Source organism: Lithobates pipiens, unplaced genomic scaffold (genome assembly GCF_037356315.1).
Source record: "Lithobates pipiens isolate NorthernLeopardFrog02 unplaced genomic scaffold, aLitPip1_a1.2 Scaffold_13, whole genome shotgun sequence".
NCBI lineage: Eukaryota > Metazoa > Chordata > Amphibia > Anura > Ranidae > Lithobates > Lithobates pipiens.
The window spans coordinates 227,618,720-227,639,232 of record NW_027507718.1 but is presented as its reverse complement, the minus strand read 5'-3'; the positions used below and the strand labels follow the sequence as shown (position 1 = coordinate 227,639,232).

Genomic DNA, 20,513 nt, shown 5'->3' with positions numbered 1-20,513 from the left:
TTTCGCCTACTCTCCAAGCTGATGTGGTTGCTAGCTGAAAGGCCAACTTAAAGGTGAGGATCTTAAGGGGAATCTGATCTATTGGTTCAAAGGGGGCCCTTGTTAACCCTTCTAAAACCAAGGTAAGGTCCTATGGCGTGAACCTAGACACCTGGACAGTGGACAACCTCTCTCCGACCAATAGGGACCTCTTGATCACAAGATCTAGTGCCAAGCGTCTCTCCAAAAAACAAGACAAGGCTGCGACCTGTGCCTTAAGGGTCTTGGTTGCCAATCCCTGATCTGCTCCATCCTGGAGAAATTCTAGAATGGCAGGGATCTCTTATTGGGAAGTCCCTCTCCCCTTACACCAGTGAGAAAAAATCTCCCAGGTCTTAGCGTAAATACGTGACTCTGTCCGACAGGCCCTTCTCCCGCAGGTTCTGCCTTTCAAGAGCCAGGCTGTCAGCCTGAAGAAGCTGGTCGCTCTGAACAGGAAGGTACAGAGATGGGGCTATGGACCAACCCTGTAGGGTTCGAAACCAAGCCCTCTTGGGCCACCAAGGCTCTATCAGAATCAAGTTGCCTTCCGAGAGAAACAACTTTTGAAGAACTCTTGGAATTAGCCCCAAGGGGGGAAAGGCATAGGCCAACCGGAAGTCCCAAACCTTAGCCAATGCATCTATCCCCTCCAAGCCCCTCTCTTGGGAAAGGGAAAATAATCTCTTTACCCTTCTGTTCTTGCTGCGGGCGAAGAGATCTATCTCTGGATCACCAAACTGCCGGCATACCAGGGAGAATACCTCTGGATTCAACTTCCATTCTCCCCGAAGAATTGGCTGACGACTGAGATAATCTGCTCTATGTTTAAATCTCCCTTTATGTGGACTTTGGAAATGGAGAGAATCTGATGCTTCACCCAACCCAGGATCTCTAATGTCAGGGCCAGGAGAGTTGGAGATCTGGTGCCCCCTGGCGATTTAAGAATGCCACAGCTGTGGCATTGTCTGACAGGACCTGGACCTCCTGGTCCTTGATCCTCCCTTCGAAAGCTTTTAATGCTTCCCCGATGGCCAAAGGCTCTCGAACATTGGAGGAGGTCTTTCTCTGACTCGGGTTCCAGGACCCCTGGGCTCTTAGATCCTCCAGGTGGGCCCCCTACCCCCAGGAACTTGCGTCTGTAGTTATCCTGAGCGGCTGAAGCTGATTCCAAAGGAGACCCCCCTGAAGCCTCTGAGGGAGAAGCCACCAGTGAAGAGAGTCTTTTACTTTGACCGGAATGGCGACCTTTGTGTCCAGCGAACTTCTTTTCCTGTCCCAAGAGGACAGGGGGAAGTGCTGGAGGGTCCTGGAGTGTAGTTGTGCCCATGGAACTGCTGGGATAGATGCAGTCACCCGGCCCAGAAACCTCATAATACCTCTGTATGGGGTCGTATTTGCCTCTAACAGGGATGTGACTGCGGAATTGAGGCCCTCTACCTTGCTCCCAGGTGGGACTATTTTTTGTTCCGAGGAATCCACCAGGAATCCTAAATAAATTTTTGTCTGGGCAGAAATCAGCAATGATTGCTCCTTGCTGATGATCCACCCCAGGGATTCTAAAGTCTCCACTACCCTGGTTAAATCCAAAAGCAGCTGATCCCGATTCTGATTGTAAATCAGAATATCATCTAAATAGGGGATCAGCGCTAGTTCCTGGAGATGCAGGAAGCCCCTACTTCTGCTAGGACCTTTGTAAAAAAAACCTTGGACTGGATGCTAGCCGGAAGGGGAGGGCCGCAAACTGCCATGGTGGAATTCCCTGTGGAGAGGCAATTGCGAATCTCAGGAAGAACTGATAATCCTGAAATATAGGAACGTGAAGGTAGGCATTCTTTAAATCTAAGGTTACCATGAACACGTCTTCTGAGAGAATAAACACTCTCCTTGCGGAACTTCTTGTACCGCAGGAAGACATTGAGGTTCCTTATATTTATGATGAGGCGATACCTTCCTGATGGCTTTGGTACCACAAATATGTGGGAGTAAAACCACTGACCCCGCTGGCCCTCTGGGACCGGCACTATGACCGCCTGACTGGCCAGTTCTTCTATGTTCTGCAGGATTCCGGCTGCATTGCCGGGATCCTTGGGGAGGTAAGTCGAGAGAAATTTGGGGGGAGGATGGGAGAGAAATTCTAATCTGTAACCCTCTCCTATGATCTGTAGAATATGGGGGCTCTGTGTGATCCTTTCCCACCGAGGGCCAAAGTGGGAAAGTCTTCCCCCTACTGGAATGTCATTTGGGGGTCTTGTCGACCGACTTCTGGCTGGAAAAGAGAATGCCTGATTTTTGCTTGTCTCTTCCAGCCCCCCAACGTCTATTAAAGGAGACCTTTTTCTCTGACAAGCGGTTCTTTGCCTGGGGGCCTCGAAAAAACCTCTTTCTATCCCTCCTTGGTTTAGTAGGGAAATTCTTCCCCTTTTCGGTAGACCTAGCCAGGGCTTGATCTAGGCCAGTACCAAAAAGGAGGGAACCCTCAAAAGGGAGGCCACATAGACGGGCCTTAGAAGAGCTATTCCCATCCCAAGTTTTAACCCAGGAGGGCGAGTTAAGTAAGGCACTTAATTTGGCAGTTGTACGCACCATCTCAACCGCAGCATCCGCTAAGTATGCGACACCACTACCTATGGCCTCCAATGAATCTAAGACTTCCTTAAACTTGGAGGTCCGGGATATGTGGTCTATCAGCTTAGAGATCCACATGTCAGCATTTCTTGTGATGCAAGCTGAGACCAACGCGGGGCTCATAGCCGCAGCGTTAGCCTCCCAGGCCCTGCGTAAAATAGTTTCAGCCCTCCAATCCATTTGATCCTTGATGTTACCAGTGTCTTCAAAGGAAAGATCGGACTGCTTAGAAACCTGTGCTAAGGAGGCATCTAGCCTAGGGGTTTTGAAAAACGTCTCCTCATCCTCCTCAGTAAAGGGGCATCTGTGCTTCCACGTCTTGCATTTCAGGAGCCATCTCTCCGGTTCCTTCCACTCCCTTAAGATAATATCCTTAAGGGTGGGATGTACTGGAAGAACCCTGGCCTGGGGCTTAATTAAGCCTCTATACATGTTATCTTGGGCAGAGACCTGTGCAGTGGGCTCCTGAATCTCTTCGGAAGAGTAAATGGCCCTCAGAAGGCCCTCCATGTCGTCAGCTGAAAAGATATGCCTACTAGACCTGGAGTCCTTCCCCTCATCCTCCTCTTGGCTGTCCAACACACCCTCATGTGAGAATCCCTGCGCAAGGAATTCGGACTCGTCTTCCTCCGAATCCTGAGAAAGGAGATACTTTGGGTTATCTGCCAGCCGTCTAGACCCCCTAGAGGAAGTGGAGCCCTCCTGGGAAGAGGCATCCTTACTGGGGGGAGCCTCTGAGTCCCCAGCCTTGAGGGAGAATTGAAAGGCTTTAAGAGTGGACAGCATCTCGGTTTGTACTGTGAGAAACTCTTTCATAATCTGAGATGTTTCCTTCCCTGTCAGCTTCTGTATGCACTTTTTTTTTTAAAATAAATGTTTATTAGAGATAAACAACAAACATATACTGTAAAATCCACATACAGCGCCCAATCCCATAAACCAGGGGACAGGATTATCAATTAGCATCAGAGCATCTTGGAGCCAATACAGTAAAGCAATAACGGAAGTGCAAGTGAAAAAAACATTCTAGAGAGTATGAGCAAAGTGCACAGCACTGATTCAAGGACCGGGTATCATGTTGTCTATCACAGAAACTGAGAAATGTAATTAAATAACAGTAAGAAGCAAGAGAGTGTAAAGGGGGGGAAAGAGAAGAAGAGGAGAGTCAAGGAGGGGAGAGAGAGGGTGAGGGAACGGTGGCTTGCGTGGTAACATGTAGAGGCTTAGCTTGCGCTGCTCAGTGGGATTGTGCTAAGATATCTTTGTAGAATGTAGTGGAGGTAAATTCCCTCCAACAAGACCAAGTCAAAAGGTTTTTTTATGAGGTATTCTTATTGGTATGAGTAATGTCCTCTTCTGTATGCACTTAAAGCAGAAGGGTTTAGGATGGTCCGGGGGTAATCTATCATTACAGTTCCTGCATCTTTTAGAGCGGTTACAGGATTTCACAGGACGGTTAGCAACCCCAAGGGTAGTGGCATTGTCCCCTGAAACAAAAAATACAGGCATCATAATACAGCACTGAAGATTTGGGGTACCCTGCCCCATCTAAACCTCCGGCGGCCGGTCAGACTCACCCCCTGTGGTCTCCTCCATGGCCGTGGACCCTGCAGGTCTCTCCTCGCGTTCCATGCTGCTGGTGTCAGTGAGCTTCCTCAGAAGAGAAGTGGGGGCCTGCTCCTCCTGGATTTTTATACCCTTGGCAATGTGAGGACTTTGGCTTCCTCCCCTCCACCGCGCTGACACAGCCGCCATTTTGCCGTAGACTGTAAATGACGCGGGGCACGCTGAGATCACTTCCTGATCTGTGGAGGAAGGGATATCCCACCACAATCCACAGGAAGATGGTGCCAAGCGCCCTCAGGGCGCTGAGCAGTGTATGCTCAACCCCTCCGCTTGCAGGACCTGCAAGAGGGAAACAACTGCGTGAGCTCGGCGGGGGGGGGGGGGCGGCGTAGCACCCATCTCAGCTTCAGACTTACCCCCTGCTGATTAAAGGCAACATTCCTGACCAGCCACTGCTGCACTAGGGGATGCCCCCCCTGGTATAAGGAAGGCAGACTCACCATCACTGCAGCACCTGTCAGCAGGACAACCAGGGCTCCTTTTCTGCACAGCCACTGCACAGGTAAGGAGAGGAGGCAGGAAAAATTGTCCCCTGAAGTTCTGGGTACACCACTGTACCCAGGGTCCTTCAGCGCTCAGGGAGGCGCTTCCAGTTTCTGCTGCCCCTGAGGAAAAGATAGGGGAATCCCCCCAGGAAGGATAAGAATATCCTGCCGGACCCAGAGGCTTCCCAGGCATTTGGTCCGGCTCCCAGGGGGAGACCACCAGATCCTGAGGAGCACAGGGAGGGGCGGGGGCTTTTAACCTCTTTGATTGAATGTGTTTCCGGTCAGGTGGACCAGTCATCTCTCAGGGTGCCGTCCTGGAAAAAGGTGTCTTTCAGAAAAAAAAGAGTAAACAAAAAAAAATTTGCAAAAACATCTCTGGCAGCAAAAAGGTTAATATTACAGCTCAACTGGACATTTTGCTTGTTCTTCATTTTAAGATTGAGGAAGAACACCAGGAAAAAAGGCATAAATCACTTTAGAAAACCACATTTGGTATTTGAAGTTTTGAGACATAGCTTAAAACTGTTCAAACACTAAACATATTACACAAAATATAGCCACAGTAATATGACTATATAATATGAACATTACACCATAATTACCTGATTGTGATTATCTGCCCAAAGTTCAGTTCATAATTATTTACTTGTGCAATAAATATAGCAGCTAGTGCCTCATATAGGGCTGTACCGTCCATATTAATCGTGGCGCCCACTGGCAGCACAAATCGAGTGACACGCTTGTCCACACCGTTGTTCTCCTCCAAACATCTGAAAGTGATGGGCAGAGTAGCAGAGCTAAATAAAAAAAAAAAGGAAAAAAAGTTATTTTTCTCTTAATCATTTTAATGACTACTGTCTTAGGCCCCTTGCACACAGGGTCATCTAAATGCTAAGAGTCCCACCTGCCACTTTAGTGCAACCAGGATTGACAGGTGCATGGTCTGCAGCCTGTCAAATTTCATAGAAGGCTGTGGTTGGATGGGGCTGGATGGGGCTGGATGCTGCACCTCTCCTTCTGGGGCACACTAGGGCGTCGGGAGGGACACACCACACACTTGATATTTTATACTAATATAGAAAGTACTATAGGCTGTAGATCAGCCTGGTAGTCAGCGTTTTCAGAAGGTCAGGAATGCAGCTGTCATATTTCTCTCATGAGGACAGGTTTACCCTAAAGTGAACTTGTCATGACCTAAAACAATTCTAAGATGACAACAGTGCCAAAGGATTGCCAACTTGTGATGCCTGCAAATATCTTTGTTAGCCTTCAAATCAATCATTGTCAAGCCCCCTCTTGGATCCTAGGCCCAAACAGTACATGCAACATTTGCTTTTGTTGAAGTTGACATCCTGCCTCCTGAAAATCAATAGCCACATGGCAGAGCCTTTACTGCCCACTGAAGTTTTGGTTATCGACAAAGGTTGGGACTTTTTGAAAGTAACTTGTTTTTTTTTAAATTTTACATAAAAAGTATATTTTTTCAACAAAAATCAGTAATGGCGAAACTCAACGTGACAAGCTGCTTCAGCTTTGCGTGGTCATAGTATGTGTACTGCCTTGAGGACCTTTGAGGGTCAGGCAGGCAGTTTGGGGGCAATAAAACTGTAGCTCAACCACCTGGTTTTACCATCGCCTAGCTGCATTCATAACAAAGCTTAACACAATGCTTTTGCATAAATACAAAGGGAGCCGACTGCTCCCTGGATCAATCCTTGGGTCCCAACAATGACATCTCCCTGCTAACCCTAAGGCCACATTCTCCTGCAAATCGCCTCTCCTGTCACTCCAGCGTGAAAGCCAGAGTGCTTTCACACTGGAGCGGTGCACTTGCAGGATGCTAGAAAAAGTCCTGCAAGCAACATCTTTATTGAAATGAATGGGCAGCGCTGCCGGAGTGCCTGCAAATTGCTTCGGCAGCGGCACTACACAGGCAGTATTAACCCCTTTTTCGGCCGCTAGCGGTGGTTAAAAGCACCCCACTAGCGTCCGAAAAGCGCAGCTAAAAACGACGGTGAAGCGCTGCTAAAACTAGTGGCGCTTTACTGACGATGCTCTCACCACATCAGTGTGAAAGTAGCCTAAGGTTATGCTAACAACTTATGCATACAGTTTTTCTACTGTGTGCGTCACAATGTAGCATTTAAAAGGGAGTTATGCTCTCCTATAGTATAACGTATATGTTTACTTTGCGCTTTAGCATTCTACTATGTACATTGACAGACGGTCCACATGGGGTACACAAATTACATAAATGCTGTTTTAGGAAAAAAATAATAAATTGCAGTAAAATACATTTTTGTTATTTATTCCCAAATAAAACCAAGGAAATAAATTATATCTGACACTGACTTTTTGACAAGGACTATGTATTAAGGGTAGACAAATGCTAATATATATTCAAGGAAACCGAAACATCACCAAAAAAATAAAAATAAATTCTGGGTCTCAATGGAGGTTAAGGAAAGAGACTGGGCAGTGGTTAAGTTAGATCCAAGGATATTTCACAGGAATACATTTGTAAACTATATCACAGGTTCTTTCAGGCACAACACCTTGCCTGCATTTGAGCACTGTTACCTTAGAAACATTTTAGGCCAGTTTAATTTTATGGGCAAATTCACACCATAGAAACTCAGTCCGGATACGTTCCAGGTCCTTTTTTTGCATCCTTTGACACATATATATCTATCTATATCTCTTAATACTGATTTTGTTCCATTTTAAAGTGTTACTAAACCCAGTAATATGAAAATAGTGCATCCGCCTCCCCCACAGTGCCCACAGCTTATAAATCTTCTTTTTACATTAAAATACTGCCACTATATACCTTTTTGAATGATGTGTATACCACAGTTACATGAGAAACTTCAGAGTTTCTCCAGTGCTGATAGTTCAGGGGAGGAAGAGGAGATTTCCACTGCAGCCTGTATAAACACCCACATGTGTGATGTCAATATCATGTGATCTGGCTAGCTCTTAAACAAGTAACTGTTCTCTCCAGCATAAAAGTCAAAACTGAGCATGTACAGGACAGCTACTCTGCCTGTGTTAGCTGGCCTTCCCCAGATAGACAGTGCAGGAAGGAGAGAATCTATGCATACAGGCTAAAACAGCCTTTTTACGCAATAGATTAACCCCTTAGGTTCCACAGTGAGCATAACAAGCATTCTATGCTGCATATACAGACTGAATTTACTGTTGTGGGTTTGGTAACGCTTTCAAGTTTTTTTCTATGGAATATATATGGAACATGAAAATTTCTCATGGACATCTGTTTTTCTTACACAACATTTCCCTGCTGTTTCTTACCTTGATGATGTCCCTAGGGCAGTGACGAGAGCTTGAAGAAGGCCACCAATGAATGGCCATGGGTTCCTTCGCGTAACAATGAAGAACAACAATGGGAGTACAATCACAGCATGTATGAGGAGTCCTATTATAACAGTTATGGTGTACATGCCTAGCTGTCCTCCCATAACTAGCAAATCATCCATTTCCAGGATCTTTCCTGAGATCAAGAACATGATACCAATTGGAGCATACCTAGAAAGATAGATAGGTTAAAGGTATAGTCATGACAGAGAGGACAGCAAATGTGCAATATATAGTGTAAATAATAATATTGTAATGTTTTAGTCGTTTTCTAAACCTGTTATTGTCGGAATTGAGTGATCTTTTTCTTACCATATGATAATTGCCACCAGTCTCATAATAGCCTCGTTAAGGCAATCAAAGAACTCCTTGAGAGCCCTTCCCTTTTCTTTCATGTTTCCAATTACAAGTCCAAAGCACATGGAGAAGACCACCAAACCCAAGGCATTTACTCCATTTGCTGAGCCTGCCACAGGCACTACCTCTTCCACGTCTATCATCTGCTGCAGTTGTCCAATGGCACGGGTCACATTGTCTACAATGCCACTGATGTTAATAGCTTCTGGGATCTGCACATTGCCTACAATGCCACTGATGTTAATAGCTTCTGGGGTCTGCTCCGTCACTGCTGTCATGTTTGCATCAGATAGGACAGGCACTTTGTAAACCCTTGTGCTGTACTGTGTTTTGTACTAAAACAAAAAACAAATAACAGTTATAAACCAACACTACGTACAATTATTCTTTACCGATTTTTAAACAGTTTGCACCATTTAATATTTAAGAGTCTGCACCATAATTTACCAGTTAACTTTTGCTTGTAACCTGTAAAAAAAAAAGGATAGTTAGTTGTCTATGTATAGATAGTTCTGGTCCCATGTAGGCATGTTTTTCTGTTTTTGTAATGTCTGCATATTGTTAAATCAATAAACAGAATTTTCCAAAGAAAAACGTGTATATCCACCTTTCCCATTGCTCCCACCACCACAAATACCACAGTGTTTGGTAGAAATGGTTCTCCAGGTGCTGCTGGGAACCCAGCATTTTAAGGAGTGTTGATGTACTGGGTCCCCCAGAGATCACACTGGTTCCTCTTAGTGGACTCCATCTTACCTCCTGTAGTAATGCAGAGGTCAGGTCAGCAGGAGGAACCAGTGAGCAATTTGGGGGACCCAGGAGATCAACATGTTTATAAAACCACATGCCTGAAAGAGTTGGTTTGCCAATGGAATTTGCAGGGCCATTTCTACTGAACAGAGCGGTGTTTAGCAGTGTGGGCACCAAGAAAGGCGAGTATACACGCTCATCTTTAAAAGGTAACAGGTAACAAAGTTTTATTGTTTTTTTTGTAATATGGTAGCTTTAAAAACTTGCACTTCAACTGGTCCATATTAAGGTAAATAGTTTACAAGTAATTCAGTACATCTGTTTATCTCTCTAGGAGCAGGTGTTCTACAATGATCAGTATATGGGCACACTAAATATATCTCAAACAAGTGATACAATGACTACAGGACTCTCTGTAATCCTTCCTGTACTATAAGAAAATAGTGTTCATAATCAAGAAACCAAATTTCAAAAGAGTAACTTTATGTTCCACAGCAATACCAGGATAATGTTTTGGTAAATGTATACTTCTTGGCAAGCAGTGTCTAATATGGTGGAGCCATTTAACAATCTTCATTAGCTATCAGATAGCTATTTAGCTATCTAACTAGCCTGGATTGCCATCAATCATAAGTGGCCAAGGCATTCCCTGCCCTGCAGCTCAACAGATATACCATAAGTCCCTTGTATACAAGCAGCTATGGAACACTAAATACCCTAGCCACAATTCATTTGCCCAAAATAGGGGACAGCTTCCTGGCAAATTTGGACTAGCATCTGAACATGCCTGAACTAATGCCAAATTGCATCATGATTTCTTTTAAAATATTAAAGTATAACTAAAGGCAAAACTTTTTTTAGATTTGGGTAGAGTGTAGATGGATAAGATTTTATTGCTGTAGGTGTCCCTAATCAGACCGATTCAACCTTTCCATTTGTCATGTTTCCCATTATCATTTAGAGTAAAAGAAAATTCCAAATTCTGAGTTGTTCTCAGAAAAGTAATCGAGGGGGACCCTTTCTATGGGGACATTAGTTCTGGTGACCTAGGGGCCCCCAAGGGATTCTATTAATTTGCAGGGATTTCCTCTCACTTCCTGTTTTGGCTATGGGACAGGAAGAGAAGGAAAATCTTCCCAATGGGACACAGATGGCAAGGTTTTGCATTAAGTTCTACGTTAAGGGGATGTACACTAGGTAATTAACTTTTGTAAACTTAGTTCTAATGTCTGAGCCATACTGAACTAAAACACAATTTTGTTGGGACTAGCAGTAAAGGAATATCATTTTTATTATTGCAGATATTAGGATACCTGACTCATTGCTAGAACTGTCTGACTACCTGTAAAGTATATCTTTAGCCAAAATGTTTGTTTTAGTGTTGGATAGAGTAGGGAATAGCTCCTACTCATCATGTATTTTTGCTGTCTGTGTCCTGACAGGGACATTTTCATTCACTTCCTGCTCTAGAGGCATAACAGAAAGTAAAAGGATAACTCCTTTTAGACAGATGTCAATGGAATAGGTTTCATCATTTGAAGGTTTCACCTCAAACGATCATTTTCTATACTTGAGACAATGGTCAGCAAGAGCGATAGAGGGGATGATTTTTCCCAAGAGAAGACACAGACTCAATGCTATAAAGACCTGATAAGAGGTGTGAACCCTTCCACGCTCTATCCAAAACTTTTAATTTTACAACAAACTTTAAATTGCTCTTTTTACAAGACAATCACTATCCAACAATACAATGAGATACCTGCTGCCGCATAGTAGAAATCACACGCTCATATCCTTTTAACACAGCCACAGACAGACCCCAACCTTGTCCGCTTGCACAATGACATTCAGCATTAATAATGCGGTCTTTACAAAACAAATCCAATATCTAAAAGATTTTATACACTGTATTCAGCTTTTAAAAATACTTTAGTAATCACTATCCTATACATCATTTTTACTCTATGTATATATATATTTTTTATGATGGCTTTAAATATTTGGTTTAAAAAAAAGTGCTAGTTTCCTATAATCATCAGCTCCATTTTCCTGATTCACATTATCCCTTTGAATGGAGAACATTTGGCCTGGAGACAGAATAGCCTAGTAACCTTCAATTTTGCCGGCATTTGCACAGAACCACACAGAACGTATTGTACATGCAGTAGCTCTGAATTTTTTTTTATAAAATACACCGTTAAATTGCCTGATTTCCCACACATTAGACACATCAACAAAAAATAAACCAATTCATAAATAAAATCAATTGGTAATACTCTTGATTTGATCACTGCACTCACAATCTTTTTCAAACAACTATAGTTAAACATCTTGGCTGACTAGGTTTCTTCGTTGTTAGAGGAACTAAAGCCTTCAATCTTTTACAGTCAAGGAAGCTGCCATCTTAGACTCTGTTTAAGCTACAGGTGCCAAGGCACTGTACATGTGATTAGTTATGACCCCAGCCATTTGATTGCTTGACAGTTTGGTTGTAGGGCAACTGTGACAGTTATTTAGGTCATTCCTTGACTGCAACTGCTTTAGGAAACAGTTAAATAAATTGGCTAAGTTCCACTTTAATTAGACCGAAACTGGTGTCTCACTACAGCCTAATGAAAGGGGAAGATGCTCATAAAGAAGTCTGAAACAACAGTCAAATAGAAAAAAAAAAAAACAATGTTACTTGGATATATGTTCTATTCAGAGATTTCAAATGAACCTGCTATGCAATATTAAAAAATAATCTGCTGTTACTCCTTGTAGGCTACAAAAGTAAAATCTACTTCCCATTATACAGACAATTCAAGGAAAACTTTCCCTGAATCTCTGGATAAAATGCCATGGCAAAAGCCATTACACTAAATGGCTTGTGGCAGTTCTCAGACACACTGGAGCTTGTGGTGGAGGTATTGACCAGCTGTCATTAGCTCACTGAATATGCTAAATAGGCTATTTACATGAGAAAATTATAAAGAATTATATAATGACTTCAGCTTACAAGACAGCTACTTCAAGGGCATGTAAAAAAACAAAAAACAGAAGGTATTTTACAATTGAAACTCAATATAACACAGGATCAGAATTTCGGCACGCAAAAGATCGATGAGAGTGTTCTACGTCACAGCGTTCTTGACGGTCATAACTTCAGCAAACTTTTGCGTGACCGTGTGTATGCAAGGCAAACTTGAGCGGAATCCCGTCGGAAAAGCCGCCATATCTTTTTCCGCCGAGAAATCCGATCGTGTGTATGCGGCATTACAGTATTTAATATATATTTTGTTGGGAAAAGTTTTGAATGCTCTGTATTTCTGGATGGCTCCTAAAGTGCAATCTTGCTGTCATCTAAATTATTTTAATAAAGATAAATTTAACAAACAATGGGGGGGGTTATTTATGAAAGGCAAATCCACTTTGCGCTGTAAGTGCACTTGGAAGGGCAGTCACTGTAAATCTGAGGGGTGAATCTGAAACAAGGGGAAGCTCTGCTGATTTTATCATCCAATCATGTGCAAGCTAAAATGCTGTTTTTTATTTTCCTTGCATGTCCCCCTCAGATCTACAGCGACTGCACTTCAGTGCAATTTCAAGTGCATTTTGCACTTGTAGTGCAAAGTGGATTTGCCTTTAGTAAATAACCCCGAAGGCATACAACACTTTAAACTGTCATAGCTTTACCGAGAACATTGTTTAAGGTAATTGGCAGGAAATGTATGTGCACTCGGTAATGTAATAGCCAGAGAAAATTCCTTACTACTGGTAATACTCTCTGAAGTTATTGTGGATCATTCTTGTATCAAACATACTCCATCTGTACTGTTTTTTTTGTATTTTATTTTTAATTTTTAACCAATGTCATTATGATGATTATCTACAACATTTCGTTGTGATTGGAGTCGGAACTCAGGACTCGATTGCAAAATATGCCCCTTTCTTCTGTTTAAGACTAGCTGTTGTCTGCCTGTCTGCAGATTTGGATTATTACTATTTTCCATGACCAATTTTATTTTGAATTTTAGAAAACGAATCCCCAGACGACGTCCAAGGAGACGAAACGCATTGGAAGAACCTCACTGCTGTGACTAGTTTGAGAAAGCGCTATGTCAACTACAGAAATGTAAGTGTGATACTGTTCTAATAAATACAATTACAAGTTTTTACGGAATTACGCTATGTCGGTTCCATTCTTCTATCCTGTATGATCATTTTGGTGGAGTATGATCTGCTTTCTGATTGGAGGACATTTGGCATCGAGTTTGGTCTTGGAGGAGTTTTTATACCAACCAGTTCCATACTTCACGGTTCCCTGGAGACCATCCAATTGCTTTCATATTAAAGCTGTTTTGACCCTTCGGGCATACGTCCGTTTGGGTCATAGGCATCTGGTAAGCCTTAAATTTGTTCCAGGTGGTGGCGTTCACACAAGGGTGTATTGTGCACTTTTTTTGATTAAGAAAAACTTTTGTCATTTATTCTTCACGCAAAGGGAGACTGTTGTTTGTCCCTTGTGTAGACATTGCACCAATCTTCACTGGAGGACTTTACTAATTCATTTTTCTTTTGTATTGTGTTTTTTCACGTGTAACCTACATACACATATTCAATTGATATAGGGGTCACCCGATAACTAAGCATAAGTTTGTAATTTTTGTATAGAGGTCTATGTTTACACATTTATTATATTTATTTTATTTAGCTCGGCACTTTTCCTTACATTTGATCCTACTAAGATTTCCACTTTTAGTGTGTCAGCGGCTGGTTTGCTAGAGATAGCGCAGTGTTTTTTGTAATTTTTAGAAAATGAATAGAATTATCTATAGCTATTACATTTTATTTGCTTATTCTTCAGTTACTCCAATCAAATCAGGCCCTGAAGCCATCTTGAGAAAACTTCCTCTTTTTCAGATTATCAAGTCCCATAGTGCTGGCTTCATTCATTTAGATTATTTTTTTGCACATTGGAGTTTACACTTATATTTGCCCAAGCCATTTCATGACCATTTGTGCATTACTAAAAATGTGGCAGTGATTAAAGGCCATTGGGCCATTCATGGATAATCATAGCTACGGATTAGCCCATGCAGGTGAGCATAGAACATGACAGAAGCAGAATGGACACATGCATTGATGTGGGGCAGAACAGAGGCTGTGAATGTATTTTACGAACATGCTTTTGCAGAGTATACGGAATCTTAATTATCAAATAGCCCTCTGTTTATCATAGTTGGTTTAGAATGTAGTCAATGTTTACAAAAAGGAAAAATATGGAATAAATGGATTCAATATTGTGCTCCATGGTTCCCATTAACATAGTTTTGAGATTGCAAAGTTCAAAATATACAACCTATATATTTTTTTAATGTTTAATTGTACTGGTATTTATAAAAGAAAATACAACTATTCTTATAATACACACATTTCTAAGAGGACAATATTATAGTCATATATATGTTGCATGCATTTATAAGTAATCATACATCAGGGTGTGACTGATCATTTTCCTTAAGAAGTATCCTGTATGAATTAAGATGATGCATTGCTGAGCATGATGTAACTGAATAACATACTGTATGACAAGTGAGCTATTTTTATTTAGTACGTCTACACACAAAAAAGATGCAAGGAATACCTTTTGCAGTATTACCAGGGATTAAAAGTCAATCAGCGGTATCTTTGGCTTTTCAAAATCAGATTCTTTGATTGAATACCTCACCTTAGTTACACTGATTTCAAGATGACAATATCATCATGGTTGCTATACTTTTTTTTTGTTCAGTGACATTTATTATTTAAATCAATCTAACCAATTAAAATGCAAGGCTTTTGCTTACGTGCAGACTTTGACAAATTCCCATGCTTTCCCATGCGATCCACATTTAACCCTGTCTAAATACCAAGGGCCTTCTTTAAAAAGTTCTTACTGCATTTAATCCTATTTAAAAACTAAGGACTTATTTATTTTTTATTTAAAACCTAAATTGATTTTCCTTCTTACTTTGTAAAAATGAATAGGTCAAACTAGAACATTTTCAGTGCTTTAATGCAATAAAACTCTACACAATGTTGCAAGAGAACAAAACACCTTAACATGTAACAAAGTCAAAAGGGATTTCATTGTCATATTATACTATGCCCGGGCAGTGTAGTCTCACATATGATATGTAGTTTAATTATTATTCACATGTATGCACCAGAATGGAAAGATCCACAAAGGGTCGGTAACAATACGAGGCAAAAAGAAATGAATACAGGGATTATATTTGAAAGGTATTTTATAGAGATCTTGGATTCCATTTAAAGTTGAAGCAGGAGCGGATTGTCCCTGTAAAAACCATTAATGGGAAAACTGGCATGCGGGAATATGCTTGTTTCCTCTGCAGTCAGCAGAGAAATGTAATGTCATCTCCAGGATTCTAACCTAGACTTATGCTTTAAGGCAAAGCTGTCCAACTGTTACTGGAGAATAAAACAATCAAAGTGCACACATCCTGTAGGCAGTTATATCTTTGTGCTCTGACAGGGACCAGAGGCTAGTGTAATGACATCATAGACATAGGTGAAAGTACAAGTACTTTTGTTAGGATTTCAGGGCTAATGCATCCCTTTCACCAAAGTATGTAGATGCTACATATGTACAATTTATATGGATTTAAAATGTAAAGAAGTACAAGAATAAATGACTAAAACAGATAATACATTTATTCAAATATCTGCTTATAACAGATACTGAGAACTTGTCTGGCGGCTTTCAATATGTTAACTGCTCATTCAGTCTAGGGTTGCAGAAATAAGTAGAACTTCTTACTCCTTATTCCCTTCTATTCCCATTTCCAGCAGGGTCCTTCCAGCGGTGCAATTAATCCCACTAAGCTACCTCTCTAAGGCCCCATACACACTATTAGATTTTTTGCAGATTTTTGTCTTCAGATGTACCAAAACCATATAATATAAAGTCAAACCTTAAGAGTTTCAATTTGTATGCAGTTAGGCAGGCCCTTGCACTATATATTTTGGTAAATCTGAAGACAAAATCTCCAGAAAATGTAATAGTGTGTATGGGGGCTAATGCCACATACACACGACCGGACTTTGAGGGACTTGGTCCGGTGGACTGGAATCCATTGGACAATTTGATCGTGTGTGGGCTCCAGCGGACTTTTTCTTCTCAAAAGTCCGGCGGACCTAGAAATAAAACTTGCTTAAAATCTTTCCGACTGAATCGAGTAAGGTCGAAAAATCCGGTCATCTGTGTGCTAGTCCGACGGACTAAACCCGACGCTAGGGCAGCTATGGGCTACTGGCTATGAACTTCCTTATTCTATGTCATCACCTTCAAATTCGTCAGACTTTTGGAGTGATTGTGTGTGGCCAAGTCCGTTCGTTTGAAAGTCCGGCGGACCTCAGCTGCAAAGTCCGCCGGACCAAGTCCGTCGATAAGTCCGGTCGGATGTACGCGGCATGATTCACACTTCTACCGCTGCCACATACAATGTTGGATTAGCCTAGGTTCACACTGCTGCGGGACTGAAATTGTGTGTGTTCAGCTGAACCCGCACGATTTCATACCTGCAATTCAGTCCGACATGGGGGGGGGGGGATTTCAGAGACATCTATGCGGGTTTCCTGTACAGATGTCTATTGCAATTGCACCCAAAGTCGCCAAAAGTAGTACAGAAACTACTTTTGGGAATCGGTGTGGTGCTGCAATGTCGGCGTTGCACGGATTCGGAAGGTTCTATTGCCGACAATAGCTGCCGATTTGGCATGCGATTTGACATGTCAAATTGCATGCCAAATTGCATCAATGTGAACCTAGGCTTAATAAACCTGCCCCGGTGCGCTGGAGGGAGTAGTTGCAGCCAACCAGAGTTGGGGTAAGATAAGCAATGCAGACTCTTCAGCTTTACCTAGATCTAACAAGTATTTAACCCTTGCATTGCAGAAGGGACCCAATGCATGCGTAGAATTTGTCTAATTCCTGAAGTTAGGCTTTAATATGTAAATAAATATCATAAAGTGGTGTTGCTACCAAAAAATACAAGTTTTTAAAAAATTCTTTAAAAAAATGAATAAAAATAATTGGAAAATAATTTTTTTTACTCACCTCTAAATACCTGTTGCTAGGGGGTCCCTCGTAGTCTGCCTTCTTTCTTGCCCGGGCTGGTGACATCACTTCCCCTCGCGCCACACAGTCATCTGGGACCTGTCACGTGTGGAGTATAATGGCGCACTGCGCCGCCCGCGCATGCGCAGTGGGTGCTCGGCTGTGAAGCCACAGCCGGGTGCCCACAATACGAATGACGGCACCGTGAGCGGAGCGGGGAACGAGGGGGGGCTTCGTTCCCCCACATCGCTGGACTCTGGGACAGGTAAGTGTCCGATTATTAAAAGTCAGAAGCTGCAGTATTTGTAGCTGCTGACTTTAAATTTTTTTTTTTTTTTTTAGGGGCACCCCACTTTAAGTTTATAATACATATGGTGTGCAAACAAGAAAACACTCATAGGGGTTGATTTATTAAAACTAGAGAGAAGAATATCTGGTACAGCTGTGCATGGTAGCCAATCACCTTCTAACTTCAGCTTGTTGAATTAGGCTTTGACAAAAAAAAAACTGGAATTCGATTGGTTGCTGTGCAGAGCTGCACCAGATTTTGCACTCTCCAGTTTTAGTAAATCAACCCCATAGTGCCTCAGCTACTGATAGACTATTAAACTGCTACATCTAGGAAGTTTGTTCTCAGAAATTTCTTCTATAGGTATCCTATATTAAGAAAGGTTCATCTGAGGACCCATTCCGTCTTTGAGCAAGTTCTATGCACATGACATTACTGACAGCTTTAAGATACCTAGAGGATTATCACCTATTCAAGAACTTTCTTCTTTGGAAATCACTCTGACACTACTCTGAGTATTTTGGCTCCCCAGCTGAAGTTATCCTACCTTATCACATTTCAACACATTCTGCCGTATTTCTGAGCCATAGTGAGAGGAGCATAAAACATATACTAAAGGCCATAATAAAAATCAAAAGTTGGTTGCAAACTTGCATGTGCAGACAAGAGAAATCCAGAAGGTCCCCAAACACAACTGATCATATTTTGGGACTGTTTGTGCTTTTGCCTTAGGAGGGAGATTGGGGAGGTGAATTGCAGACAGATCCAGATATCAAAGATAGAATAGTAATGTAGCACCGGTACTCCTGAAGAGTATGCGCTATGTTTTGTAAATTTAGTTTTTTCTAAGACCATAGTTGGGTCTTAGGGTTAAATTATGTAAATTGTGATTCTGGCATCAGTTTGGCTGGACTGTACTATGTTCTGCCTGGTCATAGGTGCATGTATGATCCCTAACAGGCATTGGAATGCAGTCTGGTTGGACTCATTGGGTACCAATCTCTTTCTCTGAGCCTATCAGTGGGTGCGTTGTCTCGCTGTGTATTCTGGGAGAGGGTACTTAAGGTGCTGAGGTCACATGGTTCCGGGTTCCGGTCCAGAAGTATGTTCTGACTACAGGGTCCTGGTCCTCCTGACCAGCCCCCAGAGGCCCTCATGGCCTGGGGTTCGGATCCATCCGTTTCCAAGTCTCAGGACTAGCTAGTCCGAGGCACAGTAACTGGAAGGAGGATTTTGAGGAGGACTTTGAGGTGCCGTCTCAGGTTTGGAGAGACCCAGCAACTGAAAACGCAACCAGGGGAGGACTCTTCGGAAGAGGGCCACGCACGAGGCTGGCTGCTCGGTAAGAGCCTGGAAGCTAAGTTGAAAGGACACCAAGTGAATCCGCAATCTTACGGTATCGCCGGACCGGCTGCAAGAAAGTTCCTAATTTCATCCTTCGGTTACACCTAAGTTTCTGTGCTAATTTAAAGGTCTACAATCAAGTCTGTGAGAGAGATTGTTCTAATTTAAAGTTCTACTACCAAGTCTGTGGGAGAGACTGTGCTAAGCTTAAATCACCTGTCGGCTGCTAAATCCACAAACAGGGACTTATCCGGTAGTTGAAATATCCAGTTGCGAATGGCTATTCCCTGGATCATCTAGAGAGAGACATTTCAAGTGTCAGCAGTTCCAAAGGTACCTGAGCTTTACTACCCATACCCTCTTTTTCCAACTGAGAGACTGTGTTTTGTTCAACATTTTATGCAAATAAAAATTCCTAAAGGAATTCAAGTGTCGGTCTCTGCAGTTATTGGGCCATCAACCTCGGGAACCCCTAGACAAGAACGAGGTGCAGAAGGTAAACTGTAAGCCCAGCAAAACCAGCCGCTCCTTCGGGAGTCAGTGCTACAGTAATGATAATGTTTTATGAACTGTCCAATTGCCAACGGGCAATTCTCTGCATGTGGTATTTGCTAGTATGCCAGAGACTTTTGACTTTCTCCTGATCTGGATGTTTACATCCTATGTTATCCAAAGCATATGGGCACTTTCAACCAATAACCCTCACCTAACGTTGGCTTTATGATCATGCTATCTAGTTATGGAGGATAAAAGCCTGTAATAACAACAGCTGGCTCTTTACCTGACTTTTTAAAATCTGGAGGTTTGAAAACAGGTACACACATAGAGCTACACTACAGAATGAAAATATGAAGTAGTGGAAAGTACTGAAGGTGTCAGATACATCTATTACAATGTTCAAATGTGTAATGCTAAACAAATGCTAAAGAATGGTTATTTTAAATATTTCAGTCAATTACTTTTTTCTAGACTATGATGTTGTCTTTAAGCCTAAGTTTAGTCTTTTTTTTTTTTTTTTTATTCCTTCAGATCCGTGCTATAGCCAAATGACAGCTACAGCGCGGATCTACTTTGCCGGGAGTATGTCAATAGACGTCCTCCCCTTTGCACCCTCCCTGCACGATGTGATCACAGAGTCAATTAGAATATATTTGTGGGAAAAAAATGATAAAAATTGAATTTGGATACAGTGTTGTGTTGCAATTGTCATTCAAAGAGTGACAGCGCTAAAAGCTGAAAATTGGTCTGGGCAGGAGGGGCGTTTAGGTGCCCAGTAAGCAAGTGGTTAAATCAGCACAAGGAAAAACACTTACATTCAATGAGAATGGTCCCTTATGCTGCTGGCTGCTCTCTTAGTTGAAATTTGATGTCCTCTGCCCCCCCCCCCCCCCCCTTTTCCCCCCACAGCTGTAATCTTCCATTGCTGTGGGAATTAATGTGATCACTAGACCCTTAACAGGCACTTATCAAGAGTGCAAAATATGTTCGCCCTTTCCGCCTCCTTCTCCATTCATAGAATCTATACTAAAGCTTCCAT

The 20,513-nt window shown here is 42.3% G+C and overlaps 1 protein-coding gene across 2 annotated transcripts in view; it reads right to left on the bottom strand.

The window, feature by feature from the left end:
- The window catches only part of LOC143974676 (excitatory amino acid transporter 1-like), a 164,051-nt gene that overhangs the window by 33,986 nt on the left and 109,552 nt on the right, over positions 1-20,513 (bottom strand). For both annotated transcript variants that reach the window (XM_077476295.1, XM_077476296.1), the window contains 3 exons: positions 8,448-8,827; positions 8,073-8,306; positions 5,363-5,557 (listed from right to left, as the gene is read on the bottom strand). In XM_077476295.1, the coding sequence (XP_077332421.1) occupies positions 5,363-5,557; positions 8,073-8,306; positions 8,448-8,827 (809 nt within the window). The remainder of the gene's footprint in view (positions 1-5,362; positions 5,558-8,072; positions 8,307-8,447; positions 8,828-20,513) is intronic.